The sequence below is a fragment of the Nilaparvata lugens genome, chromosome 4 (assembly GCF_014356525.2).
Source record: "Nilaparvata lugens isolate BPH chromosome 4, ASM1435652v1, whole genome shotgun sequence".
In the NCBI taxonomy this organism is placed as follows: Eukaryota; Metazoa; Arthropoda; class Insecta; order Hemiptera; family Delphacidae; genus Nilaparvata; species Nilaparvata lugens.
The window spans coordinates 49,004,687-49,019,543 of NC_052507.1; the positions used below are offsets into that span (position 1 = coordinate 49,004,687).

At 34.7% G+C, this 14,857-nt stretch overlaps 1 protein-coding gene across 1 annotated transcript in view; it reads left to right on the forward strand.

The window, feature by feature from the left end:
• Positions 1 to 14,857, forward strand: part of LOC111057911 (nephrin) — a 383,192-nt gene that overhangs the window by 328,796 nt on the left and 39,539 nt on the right. Inside the window, exon 7 of the mRNA XM_039425733.1 lies at positions 5,369 to 5,528. Coding sequence (XP_039281667.1) covers positions 5,369 to 5,528 — 160 coding nt within the window. The remainder of the gene's footprint in view (positions 1 to 5,368; positions 5,529 to 14,857) is intronic.

Here is a 14,857-nt window from a genome sequence, read left to right on the forward strand (position 1 = left end):
AGATTTCAGTACATTAAGTTTTCAGTTTTTCTAAACATTCAATCTATTTGTGACCATTGCGGAGCACAGGTTACCTGCAAGTCTTACATACAGAGTGTATGATAACTTAATAGGCTACCGTTTGTGAATAAGTTCTCTTACAAGAACCAATTCAATTCCAATATTTTTTCTTGTGACCAAATCTTTTTCACTGCAGAACTGATTTACTTCTAATTTTTATACAAATAGCACAAAAAAATCGATCAATTCCTTCCGTTCTTTCTCTCGTCCTTATAGGTTTCTACCTTATATTATTATCTTCTACTAATCTATATGAATAAAAATCGAGCCTCAAATTTTGGCATTCAATAACTTTTTTATGTGTGCAGCGAATTTGATGATTTTTTTAGTTGTGTTCGTTATGTTCAGGACCAGGTTTATGGCCTATCAAATTTATAATCCGATTTCAGGACTCTTTCCTACGGTCCTTCAAAGTTTACATGTAATCCGTATGGGAGAAGATTTGTGAGCTGGCCGCAAACAGAAATAAAAATCAGCTGTTATAATCATTGCGTCATCCAACAGCCGTCGGTAGATAGTATACATGAGTGTGTGCTGCTCCATAACCACCTATGTATTTCATTTTAAACGCCTCGACCAAAAACAAAATGACTGTTCTGTGTGTAACCATCCAGCAGTGCGGCCTCAGGTATAAGACATTGCTTTGTTTCGAATAATTTTCGATTTTTAGTAAATCATTTATTTTGGAGTTGAATAATAATTATCAAATGAAATTAAATGAAATCATTAAAATTCCCCAAAGCCAGTTACTCATTTAAATATCAGTTACTCATTTAGCAAGAGTATGCTAAACTGATTATTTGGTCAATAAAAAATGATAGGATGGTATGGATTTGAGGATTGTTAGTATGGGTTATGGATTTTGAGGTGTGTATCCAGCTAAAGTTTGTCATGAGATGCATTAACTATTTGGCGGTACGAAGTTCGCCAGGCCAGCTAGTTCATTATATTTTCCTCTGCGACTAACCCCAACTCAACTGTTCTTATCTGTATCCTCTTCAACTTCACTCTCCTCTTTAGCTGTCTCCTCTCTCCTTCTATCTTCTTTCCTGTCTCATTCACCTCCTCTCATGTTACTAGCATTTCTACTCGCTGTCTGTGAATGTGCGACATTTTGAGAGCGTATTCTGTCATTCACGCATGCAAAACACTGTCATCAACATTCCACGTTTTTTCAATCGCAATTTTTATGTCTGTGCTAACATAACAATCACAATTGTGATTCTCAAACGAAGAGACATTTGTCGGCAAAGCACTAGTGTTCAGCAATTCACTTTTAAATGTCTGTGTCAGAAATTTTTGCCAACCAATGAGTGCACTATCCAGGTCACTTCTGAAAAAATCATTCATTAGTAAAATTGAAATCAATGCTTGTTTTTCAAAAAGGTTATTTGAATCTTTTCATAGGTTGTTTCCAATTGACAATAACGGACAATATTATCACAGCATTTTTCTGAAAGAAGAGAATGCTAAGAAGCGGTTGAATGAGAACCAAGTAATTAAGTTGCAATGAATTAAAATGAGAAGGAAAATAAATTGTGAATTGAGAGAGACGGAGAATAGTCATCAATAAGGTGAGGAAAGTAGGAAGAACAGGAATAGACGATAACCAAAGAGAGATTGAAAGCAAGGAGAGAAACATGTAGAAAATGATGAATATTATTGTACAAGGATGGAAGAATGAGTAAGAGAAGAAATAAAAATCATTAAGGAAGAGAATATTCAGGACGTCAATAATATATTTTTGCGAGATCAGGGCGTATGAGAGGAGACTTTTCAATATTCTACGTTTTCGGAAACTGAATTCAAAATTGGCATTCTTCTTATAAAACCTTTGATTTTTCCTCCGATAATGCAGCCATAGTTCAAAAGTTTCCGCTTGAAGAGAGAAAAAAATTGATAGTTGCATTTAACACGAAGGGAGCATCGGAAGCGGTTGAGGGGGGGGGCAAGGCAACTCGTCGACTTCGACGATAACATAACAATTAGAGAGAGGAAAAGTTTTTCAAAGCGATAAGAATAAAACCGGAAAATTTCCTTGACAAGGGAAGAAAGAGTGTTGGAGAAGAAGGAGGGAAAGGGGAAAATGGAGGAGGAGAAAATGGAGGAGGAGCAGCTGGCGCGAAAGTTTCGGAGACCCGAAGATGTGTTGCCGCCGCCATTTTACAATTAGGCGCGAATTCTCCTTATTCGGCGGACAAGTTGAAAGAGGCGAGTGGAGCAGATAAAGCAAAGCAGAAGAAAGTAATAAACTGGCAGAAAGCAGTCCCCAGACAGCAGTTTGTCGTCGAATTTTCGCCGGCGACGACCCTTCCAAAGAATTAGCGTCGGCTTCATTTGTTAATTGAAACGACCGACCTGATCGCTGCTGCGATTATCTTTTGTGAGACTCATCTTAAACTGTCAGCTTTGGTTGAATTAAAATAATTGGTCTTATTCATAAAGATTGCTGACAGCCTCAATTGAATTTCACCATAGCAGCCAGCGAGCCGATTCACTAAATACTGTCAGCATTGGTTGAATAGGAAGGGCATGTATCATATTCAAAAGGACTTCTGACAGTGTAAAGTGAATCACACTAAAGAGGCCAAGTTCTGCTCGTCTGATCCATTGCCGGCGATAAAAATGCGCTGCCATTAGACAGGATTCATTCGAGTTGTGATTCAGTTTGAGAGGAATTGAATCTCTGATAATAAATATTATTATTACTAGAGTTTGAAGTCACTGAGCACAGAAGTGGAGTCGAAATCACTGGATAGCGGTGATTATAGCTGAAAACACAGAACGTCTTGGATTAAATGATAGTAGAATGAATATTGAGAGACTCAATCGGTAACTTATCAACCACGAAATAACCTCTACCATCACACAAAGATCTGGGCCATAAAATTTGACGTTACTGGATGTTCCTGCAATTTGATTCTACTCCGTCTATATTTGGGAAATACAATAATAGAAACAAAAATACATGAGAAGTTTGAAGTTATCTTCTCCACTAAGTTTCAAGTAACTGAAAATATGATCAATAATATATAGTTTTTCTTTAGTTGATCTTTATAGTTTTTTAGCATTCTCGAAGCAGCATACTTTTAGTCAAGAGGATTTTGAAATTCATTCTTTGGATTATATCGATGGTTTAAAATTAATATACAAATCATCAGAATGAGAGAAAAACCAATTTTTGTTTATACTGTATTACGTTCAGAAACCTGAAAATTTTATGAATCTGGAATATATTCAAGTCAACTATCCCAAAGCTAAATGTATTATGTATTGATTTTTCCTGTGAGAGTTCAGAAATATAGTTCCATCTAAATCAAACAAAGATATATATATAAAGCTCACTGTCAAATACAGTTGCATTGGCAATATTTTTTTGCTTCTGGCTTATAAACACTTGTAATGATATTTTATTTATTTATTATTTATGGAGACAACAGGTAACTCCATTTTGTCTCCTTTACAAAACAACATACAATTGTTATTTACAAGTAAGGTTATTTTCAGATTAATACCCTTCTGTAATAAAACATAGAACTTTCAATGAGTTGAGTATTGAATTGCCCTCTGCAAAATTATAATACGTAAAGTTTTTGCATGGGCACTCAAAATGATAAAGCTTATTATTAACCATCGAAGTCACTCTTCTATATAAATAAATAACTGAAAATGAATATGAGGGCTACGTGTCCATTGCAATATTATCCACCACACTTTGAAAGTGTTCCCTTATATAATGAAAAAAATAACATGAGACATTATATTACTCAACATAATGGTTGGCAATGTTACTCAGGGGATGCATAAACAGTCGCCACTGCAGTACATGGGAGTAATGTTTATATTTTCATGGTCAGTATTATTTAGAGGTTATGGTCAGAAGTTTCTTTTGCTGAAATTTTAAATATGAGCCAGACCAGAGCGGAGGCGATAAAATTGTTAGCAACAACACGGATGTTATCACAATGGCAGAATGAGGCAATTGCTGCTTCATTTTATTTCCTCATCGCGGTGTCCCTTTATCTTTCTCCTTTCGTCACACTCACTCTCTCTGTCTCTTCTCCATCACCCTCACCATCTCATTCCCCAAACTTTAACCCAAACAAAAACAGTGAGCTTATTCAAAAAAGTGAAGCTTTTTATAGCATTAGGCTTATGGGGCGGCACGTTTTTCATGTATGTAATTCTGCGTAATACGCGTAGGGCGTATGAACACTGAACATGGTAACACTGAAAGCCGTGCTGTTTTCATCACTGCGGATGAAAATGATAATGAACAGCCCGAAAAAGTTTCGTAGGCTAATTTTACAAGTTGAGATATTCAAAATTGGGAAGCTTCGCTCCTGTATTATTTACTAGTAGAGTGGGAATTCGTTATGCATGTTCATGTATAATGGTGTAGGCTATAAATGTCACTGGTCTTGTGACATGCTGGTGGAATTCCGTCATCTAGCCTGAATAACGTTCATATTTTCATCTGAGGAAATTATGAGAGATTTTAAAACACATTGCTTCCACTTACTACTCGATGGAACGAATTACAGACTACTGGAATATCGCTTGAAAATACATTGTCACCTCATTACTTGGATAACCTAAGAGATTTATTATCATACAAATTATAATTATATTGATATATTAGTTATCAGTTCATTTTACTGTATTAATATACTTTTGTAAGGTGTCTCTATCTATAGGGGGCTGGTACTGAAATAAGGGGTATTTATTGTTGTGGGGTTGCGTCATTGATTTTGAGGCGGTGTACACCCCTTTAGTATATATAATCAGTAACAAATTCCGGTCTAAAATGTTTCAACTGGTAATTAGAGAAACTAGTCATTTTCAAATAATCATCTAGTAATTCGAGAAAATCACCTTTACTTTGAAATACCTAAGCAAGACGATAATGGTCTTTGGTTCACACCATCGGGGGTCCAAGTGCTCAATTTCTAATGGTCACTTACATATTTCTTACCACAACAATAAATTGATCTTGAGCACGTAGGAATTTCAATTCCATGTTATAGACCTAGGCATCTTTGCACAGTTTATCCAAACTCGAGGCAATTACATAATTTTTTATTTTGAATTATTTTTATTTTAATTATTCTAGAATTATTCTTCCTTGATATTTAACTCACATTACGTGTCAAGTATAAAATTGTCAACCCATCCACCTACAACTGTAAAGTTGTATGATAAATGTTACTTCTTCTGTATAATTATGTTTATGCTTATCTCTCTACTATATTTTGTAGAGTTTAATTGTATAACGCAGCTGAATGTGTAATCAATTGAATTTGTGCAGGGCAAGGCGCTCAACCACAACGTGGCGCAGGGAGTGATAATCAGTAACCAGAGCTTAGTTCTGCAGCAAGTGAGTCGGACCAGTGCCGGCAACTACACGTGTGTAGGATTCAACACAGAGGGTGACGGCGAGAGCAACGCTTTCTATCTCAATGTGCTCTGTAAGTATTGCATTCGAGTGTTCAGTATATTAAAGCTTTTTTAGTTCATCAGACTGTATATCTATAAATCATAAAATATCTAAACTAGAGTATAGTATATCAATTACCTCACTTGGAAAAACTCTTCGATAATGATAATTATTTCCAAGGTATCATCATCAGTATATTTTTTAATCTCATCCTTATAATCGATATGCTATTTTTATATTTATATTTCGTATTTTTCTCAACTATCAACTTCATGATCATCAGAGTTCTAATACTCATGTGATCACGTGTATCAATTTTTCAGGAACTTCAGGAGGTTTCTGAGGAAAATTTGAGAAAAGTTTGAAGTATTTAGAAATGTGATCTCTTCAATGGAGAAGATCACAAAAGTTTGATAGTATTATTATTTACTAGCAGGTAACCCGTGCTTCACAAGGGTCTATTTTCTTTCCTTTATTATAGTATAGATAACTGAAGACTTGAAAACCTCACAGAATCATTTATTGATTTTTTCCAATACATCAATAAATTTTAGTATCGATTGGTTCCTCCTCAATTTGAATCAGGCAGCCTTTTGTTTTTCAAATCCAAACAAAATACCTGAAATATTTCTTTCACTGCGCATTTGTGTCTGATAGTACATTATTTAATCATCCTCACTGAGACATGGATGGATGAGGACGACGAATATTCACTCGATGGTTATGATACGATCAAAACAACTTTAAAACAGAATCGTTACGACGGAGTTATTTTTTTTGCTAATAAATCGTTATCAGCTATCGGAAAGGAGATAGTGTTGGGAGGAGTAACAGCATTGGAACTGAACTTTAATTATAAAAATAAGCAATACAATATTCTGGCTGCCTACAGAACTCATGTTAGTAATGTTTATACCTTCATTGATAATCTTAGATTACACTATGAAAATCTTTCTTCAAATAAAACTTATATTTTAGTCGGAGATATCAATATAGATATATTAAGTAGCAATCCGAGAACTGAGATGTATTAGATGACTGAGATGTATGAGGCGGGATTCATTCCTTGCATTGATAAGCCCACTCGTGTAGACAGATGTACTGGTACTTCAACCTGCCTTAACCACATTTTTATTCGACAGGGGAATTTCAGCGAGATTCGCGCTGGTGTGCTGCAGGTTTCAGTAACCGATCACTATGGTGTAGCATTGGAGATTACTGACTACAGTCACAACAACTCACATAAAGAAGATAATAATATTAAATTCCATATTGAGAGTGATAGTTTGCGGGACCTGTTAGCTCGCCGGGGCTGGGGCGCTGTGCTTTCTCAGTCAGATACCAATCAAGCTGCAATCAATTTTTTTGAAATAATTAAGGATTGTTACAATTTAGCTAAAAAACCTCTTGCTGAGACAAATGCTAAACTGAGAAAGCTTAAGTCATGGATAACCCAGGACTTAGTTTGTTCCATTAGAGAGAGAGATAGATTGCATAAGATTGCCAAGAAACAACCCTTTAATCCAATACTGCAAAATAAATTTAAAACTTATAGGAATTATTACATAATCTGATCAAAATTACAAAAAAATAACTATTTTAGAGTAAAAATAAATAATTCCAAAGGTGATCCAAAACAATTTTGGTGTACTGTTAATGAAATAACAGGTAATAATAAAAAAAAGAACAATTCCCAATAGAGCAGTTTGTTAATATTCAAGTTGATACTGATGTTCATAAAACGGTTGCTAATGATTTTAACAACTATTTTTCTTCAATTGGCCAGAGACTAGCCAACCAAATCAAGATTAGTGGACCTCCAACAGCAGATGATAGGGACTATAGAATTGATAGAGAACTTTTGAATTTTCAAACCATTTCAGATGAGGTTATCCTGTCCAATATTCAACAACTTCGAGGTATGTCAGCCCCGGGCTATGAAAATTCTACTTGTGTTTCTAGACCTAGCAAAGGCCTTCTATACGGTGGATAGGCCCAGGCTTTTAAAAAAACTTAATCTTATAGGATTACAAGATAAAGCGTATAAATGGTTGGAATCATATTTGACCAATAGACAGCAGATGGTGCAAATAAATGGAGTAGAAAGCGACTTGAAGAGCATCCAATATGGTGTGGTACAAGGAAGCACTCTGGGGCCGCTTTTATTCCTAATTTACATCAACAATCTACCTAAACTGAATGTAACCGGAAGCCTGTACCTGTTTGCCGATGATACAGCCCTGCTGGTTTCTGGTGATACGAGAAAAGAGATGTATGAAACTGCTGTGAGTGACCTTGCAAAGTTGAAAAAATTGCTTGATCATAATACATTAACTCTGAATGTGAAAAAAACTAAATACATGGAAATTTCATTGAGAAACACTGTTGAAGACACAACTCAAAGTTTAATGTTACATTCTTGCAATGATTTGCAAAGCTCCACTTGTGTTTGTCCGTCGATAGAACGTGTGAGGTGCTACAAGTACTTGGGCGTAATGTTCGACGACAACCTCAATTGGTCAGCACATATTGCATACATCAGAAACAGAGTTCGTAAGGCTATATTCTTGTTCTACAAGCTCAATAACATATTAAATCAGAGGGAACTCAGGAACATATATTTTGCATACGTTCAGTCACTAATACAGGGTGGTATAATCTCATGGGGTGGATGCTATAAAACTAATTTGGAGCCTTTAAAAGTAGCACAGAAAGCTCTTTTGAGAGTAGCATTGAAGAGAGACAGTAGATCCAACTCACATGACCTGTATATAGACTTCAATGTTTTGGATATCAGGCAATTATTTGTGAAAAATGCACTAATTTATATGTATAAGCACCTTACTGATATTTTCATTAGAAATACCCACACATATCCCACCCGAACAGCTACAATTTCAGGAATAATAACACCTAGAATTAACAAAACATATTCATCCACAAAAATTTATTACATAGCTCTTATGCTTTTCAGGAATATTCCTAACAAACTCAGAGAATTTGATGCAGCATCTTTGGTAGTGTACAAAAAAATTGTGAATCTTTGGCTAAACGAAATAGGTAGGGATGGAACCGAAAATATCATTAGCTCAGTTTATAGGTTATAGAGTTTTATACCCGACTTATTCTAGAAGAAGCAAGTAGGCTACTAACTAGTGGACGTTCTCAAGCTCCGGTAAATTCTATTTTTCAATAAGATAAAATAAATTTCAAATCTCTTTATTTCTTTACTATCCTTACCAGTTAAGTTCTCATACAAGTTTCATCTTAATCATTTAATCCAGATTCACCCTTACTCACAGGCAATAGCTTATGTAAGGGTATTTCTCATTGCTGTCATATTCTGTATTTTGTACAGAACAACAAATTGTTACTAGTGTTACTATAGTCTTTATTATGCTATGCTTATGAATCTTATGTTATGTTGTAGAAGTACTGTATTTAATGTTGTGCTGTGCAATATACATAAATTTTGTAAAGTGTTGAAGAGAATAAATTTGATTTGATTTGATTTGATTTATAACTGAAGAATATAAATTATTACTTATTTTATTGTGATCTATTCATGTTTTTCTTATGAAATTCAATGATACAGCATGAAGACTATGTCCATTTCATCTGTACTGGTGGCAAAATTTTACATTGAAAATAATTATTTGATAGAATCGCAAAATTTGGAGATCTAAATCATGCCCGTTTTTCAGGTATGCAATCCACAAGTTGACATGTTTTGATGCGAACAAACGAGCAAACACAGCCCTTCTCTCTCTTATCATATAGAACATTTGGTTATTACTGTATTATTCAACCGATCAATCTTCGATCAAACGGTGTCTAGTAGAAATATATTGTTATTGTTATAGAGTTGGGTAGGGAGGTATGGATGATTTGAAAAAACAGTTAAAGTAACAGTTGCAATAACAGTAACTTATTTTTAAACGAACCTCAAAATTTATTTTTTTAGTGTGTACCTTGCATGTTGCTATTCTAATTAAGAATCTGGTGTGACGCACTCACACAATTTTCCTTGCCGTTATGAGAGTTGATCACCTGACGCTAGTGTTCTCGCGCATCTCAAGTCTACTCTTATGAACAAATATCTGAGTCAGCTGGTGACAGGACAATAACGCTGGAGACATACGAGGTCTACTATCTCTTCATAGTGAATCATTTAATAGAATAAACAGTTGCCAACAGTTTGCAATTTGATAATCACATTTTCTCGAATTTCGAGCTTATTTTCAACTTTAGGTGAAAATGTTACAAAACATTATTTGTATTGATTTTTATGTTGAATCATTTTTTGTTTAAATTGTATCTGAAGCCTGATGATTGAGGATCTAAAATCAAACTTTGCGTAGATCGGGTGGAGCTCCTGAAATTTTTACAGATATGGGACTGTGGCAGTTGATAGAGCTTATCAATGACTATTTTAGGTATATATTTAATCAAAATCGTTGGAGCCGTTTTCGAGAAAATCGCGAAAAACCCTGTTTTTAACAACATTTTCGCCATTTTAGCCGTCATCTTAAATTGCATTTGATCGAAATTGTTCGTGTCGGATCCTTATAGGGGAAGGACCTTAAGTTCCAAATTTCATGTCATTCCGTTAATTGGGGGATGAGATATCGTGTACACAGACGCACATACACACACACACACACACACACACCACACACACACACACACACACACACACACACACACACACACACACACACACACACACACACGCACACAGAGACCACTACCCAAAAACCACTTTTTTGGACTCAAGGGACCTTGAAACGTATAGAAATTCACAAATTGGGGTACCTTAATTTTTTTCGGAAATCAATATTTTCCTTACCTATGGTAATAGGGCAAGGAAAGTAAAAATTAGAGAGGGGTAAATAAAAACATTGATTATGTACCTAAAAGCACATGTATGATTAAAGAAGCCACAAGCCTTTGAAGCCGTGAGTGGAACAATAGCACAAGAAATTCGAGTGGTACCACGTGCAATGCTTCAGAGGAGTTCGGATAACTTCTCACAACGTCTATAGGACTGCATTGACAAAAAAGGACAGCACATTTAACAGATTTTATTTCTCGTACATAATCGATGTTTTAGTTGTCACTTCTTCAATTATTTAATTTTTATAATGGCAACATCCAAGATACACACTAAAAAAATAAATGTTGAGTTTCATTTAGAAATGAGTATGTAGCTCACCTGTTATTTCAAATTGTCCATATCTCCCTGTCCAGACCTGTACTAGAAATTTACAAACTTATCAATAAATTTCGAGTTTCGTTTCAAAATGAGTGTGTAGCTCATCTGTTATTTCAAATCGTCCATATCTCCCTGTCCAGCCCTGTACCAGCATAAATTTACAAACTTATCATCAGCATTTTAAGAAAGGTAACGATCATTTAGATCTTCTCATTAATTTCTAGAATTTGGCAATTCACTTTCCTGTTTTACTCCATGTTGATATCTATATGTTAATGCTATATGGTAGATCTATGGTGAGCACCAGCTTAGTTCTTGTGGCAAGTGTGGAGTGACCTTCAATGGTGCTCTCACTCTCTCCCATTGAATCTCACTCTCTCACCTGCCTTTGAACAGGCTTGATTCGCTCTAATTAGAAACAATGGGTTTCCTTCTGCTATGCAGACGCTGAGCCCACTTCACATTAATAGGATTGTTGTCGGCGAAGCGGCGAGTTTTCACTGCCATTCCCTTATCTGAATTCCCTTGTAGAATCGGGGATCAAATTTTATTGTTCCCTAAAATCGCCTCTCAAGTGCCGTCAAGCCAGTTTGGGGAAAAGATTTTCAGAGTTATTATCAATTTCATTATGGTTCTTCAAGGTGCTCAACAAACTGTCATCATGTTATTGAGGTTTCATCCCTTCTTCACTGTTTGAATCTTTTCTGCTTCTCATCAAGACTGTGAAGACAACTTGAGGTTTTCCTTCTCAGTATTATAATTTGACTGAGTCTGGCCTTGTGATAGCAGTCAGAGTGGGAAGGGGTAATGCCAGTGGAGGGGTGATCTTTTCAATAGTTAAAATATCAACCTTTGACATTTTACTGATTATATTCGAATGAAGTAAAAAATAAAGTAGAGCTATAAATAGAGCTTTCAAACAACAAATATATTACGAACAAATAAATCAGGAATGAATAATAATACAATACAAAGCCGTTATCTATAAGGAGTATGCTGTAAATGAGAACCTTTCAGCTCAGAATTTGGTATTCAGTTTCACATGCAGACTCATCGATTGAAACTGTGATATTCCTATCTACAACATGATTCGACTAGTTTTTCTATTGAAGGTATATGGTCATGATGAATTATTATGTTTACAACAAATAAGGTCCCTCATTTGTCGAGAATGCTTCTCAATGGTGAGAAAACTACACCAAATAGCATACAATCAGCAGCAATATACCCGACTGTTTGTGGATAAGTGCATTGCATCCATATTCAATTGAGCACTGGATCGAATGCAATGGAAATGTTCCCTCAGCTTCGAGCACTGGAGTGGATGATGCCGTTAGGGTATCATATCATCGAGCTCTTCCCCAATAAAGTTTTCGTTTAGTGCCAATAAAGTTAGATTCAAGTTTTATATGGGTACTCAACCCAAATAGGTCAGAGAGCTTGGACTATCTCTATTTATCTTGGACCAGCTCCCACTATTTATAGTAGGAGATGAGTTGATGATTATTAAGGTAGCTAGCTATAAAACAGTCGCAGCTTTTCGTTAAATGTGTTTGAACTGTACTGTGCATTTGACGTGTATACGAAAGCTTTATCCGAGATTGTAATACATAAAATAATTTGTGTGATGAATGTCTGTTTTTATGTTATATATTTTCATTTTTTTAATATTTCTAGGTTTCAATTCAATGTAACTCATTTTGCTAAATTATCCATTCGGTTGCCTGATTACCTATTTCTTCCAATTATCATGTATCACTAGCTTACCCGGCGAACTTAGTACCGCCAAAAAGTCAATGTATCTCATGTCACACTTGACTTTATTTGGTGAATCATGAGATTTATCTGACAATCAATATTTTCATTTACATCTCAATACGGACTTCCTATGTTCTTAGTCATGCAGAAATAGGTTTGAAAATATCAGAACGGATCTTAATGTTTGCCGGAGACAATACTTTTACCTAGCTAATAAATTAATCAACAAAATTCCAGATTACCTTATGGAGCATATTAATCGGAATTTTGTTACATTGCTTAAAAAAAGAACTATTGAATGGATAATTACCAGTAAAATCGAGGACATACTTTTTGAGTGACTCTTATCTCTGTTTCAATAGTACCGTATGTTTGCCATCTCTCTTTCTTTCTCTTTTCATTCTTTCTCTTCTCCTTTTTTCTTTCACCCTTATTCCACTTATTCATAATCTTCTTTTATTGAATATTATATTATATAAATTCTTATTTCATCTTTTGTAAGTTCTTAATGACTCTATCGAATTTGTATTAGCAACTCTCACCTGCGCACAGGATTTTCCTTGCAGGTGATTGGTTTTTTTTTTATATTTATTGTTTTTGAAGAACCAATAAAGAATTTTCGATTTGATCGATTTGATTTGATGCAGCATTTATTATTCCGACATTGCAACATATTCTGGATCAATTGGTAGTAATATCTATCAGTAAAGTGTTGAATTAAAAAAAAGATACCGGTAGGTTAAATCAGTCTTTCAAAGATGAATTTAATGTTCTCATAATTGTTGATTGTCAATGGATGGTCCAGGAAATATGCGATGTACGATGAATTACACAGAATTCCATATTCTTTCCATCTTCAATTTTAGGATGAATATAAGCTCAGCTTAATTAAAAAAAATCAATTCAGTCTGTCATTTTTCAGTAATAATTAATTATTGCAATATAATGATAGGGGAGTGATAATTATTTGTATAGGTCCTCTAAGGAACGATTATCTAAAGCTGGTACCAATCAACTACGGTACACTAACTTCAACTCCAAACCACCGTTTTAATACCAGTACACAATTGATCACAGGGTGACGTGTTTATTATACAGCTGGTAACTTTAGATGCTTATATTATAAGTAGCCACTCGGCCTAAAATTTCAAAAACATAGGTCTTTGAAATGAATTAATAAATTATTATTATTAGTCCGCCTATTAAAATTTCTGGTCAGAAACCATCCCCAATATTCACATAACATATTCCCAAAGTTTCATGCCATTTTGTCAAGTAGCAAGTAGTTTTCGAGTCTATAGGGAATAAACAAACTAACAAACACACAGACATTCATTTTTATATATAGAGATTATAATGTTTTAATGGGGGAAACACGAATTGTATTCGAATTCTACGCAACTGAATTTTACACTTATCATTTTCAACTACTTTTCCAATAATATTTTGAGAAGGCAATCATTTCCCTGGAAACTACATCAAATCCTAAATTACTATAAGTTCCAATAATGGTAGTTTCAAATTGTTTAAAATATTGATATGTGAATTTTCTCCGCTACGAGTACCCTGTACTTGTGAAGTTGCTGTTTGAATAAATTTCAATATGCTACAAATGCGATGAAACTTGCTCTACTTATTTTCCTCAACTACTGTATTCCATTCAGCTACCAAGGACAACATTCTTCTTAATTCAACGTTTCATTACGGATTACTTTTCTATGATTCACTCTTCAAATTTTTTTCAAACATGTTTGATGAGTATTTGAGTCCTTGTAAATTGATAGAATATTGCGTGATGAAGCACTCTCAAATTTCGCTTCAATCCTCGACATGTGTGTGGAATGTAACATCTCAAGAGTTGACGATTAACGATGAGAACAAAATCAAATTGATTATCGGTATCTAATATCAGATAATGGGTCGATTGAATAAAAAGTAGAATCTAGTGACTTGTAATAATAATTACTAATTATTAGTCATTAGTTCTAGCTACAGTTACCATTTAGAAACTTGATATAGTAACTGGAGTTCCAGCTATACAAATAAGGTAATACAACTGACCCGAATCCTTGAAAATTACTTAGAACTTGCAATTGCTAGCTTTTATCCAATTGACCTGATAAAGTAAAAATAGGTCAGAGATTCACCACAAAAATAATGGTTATTACTATAAATTACAATGTCTTGAGTCAGTGTTGACGATCAACGCAGAGCCCAAAATCAAATTGATTATCGATATCTTATATTAGATAATGGGTCGATTCAATAGAAACAAGAATCTAGTGACTAGCAATCAGACCTAATTGACCGAGCGAAGTGAGGTCTAAAGCCTAATTTATACGATGCCAACTGGCGAGACAATTATTGACATAAGGCAACTGACTGGT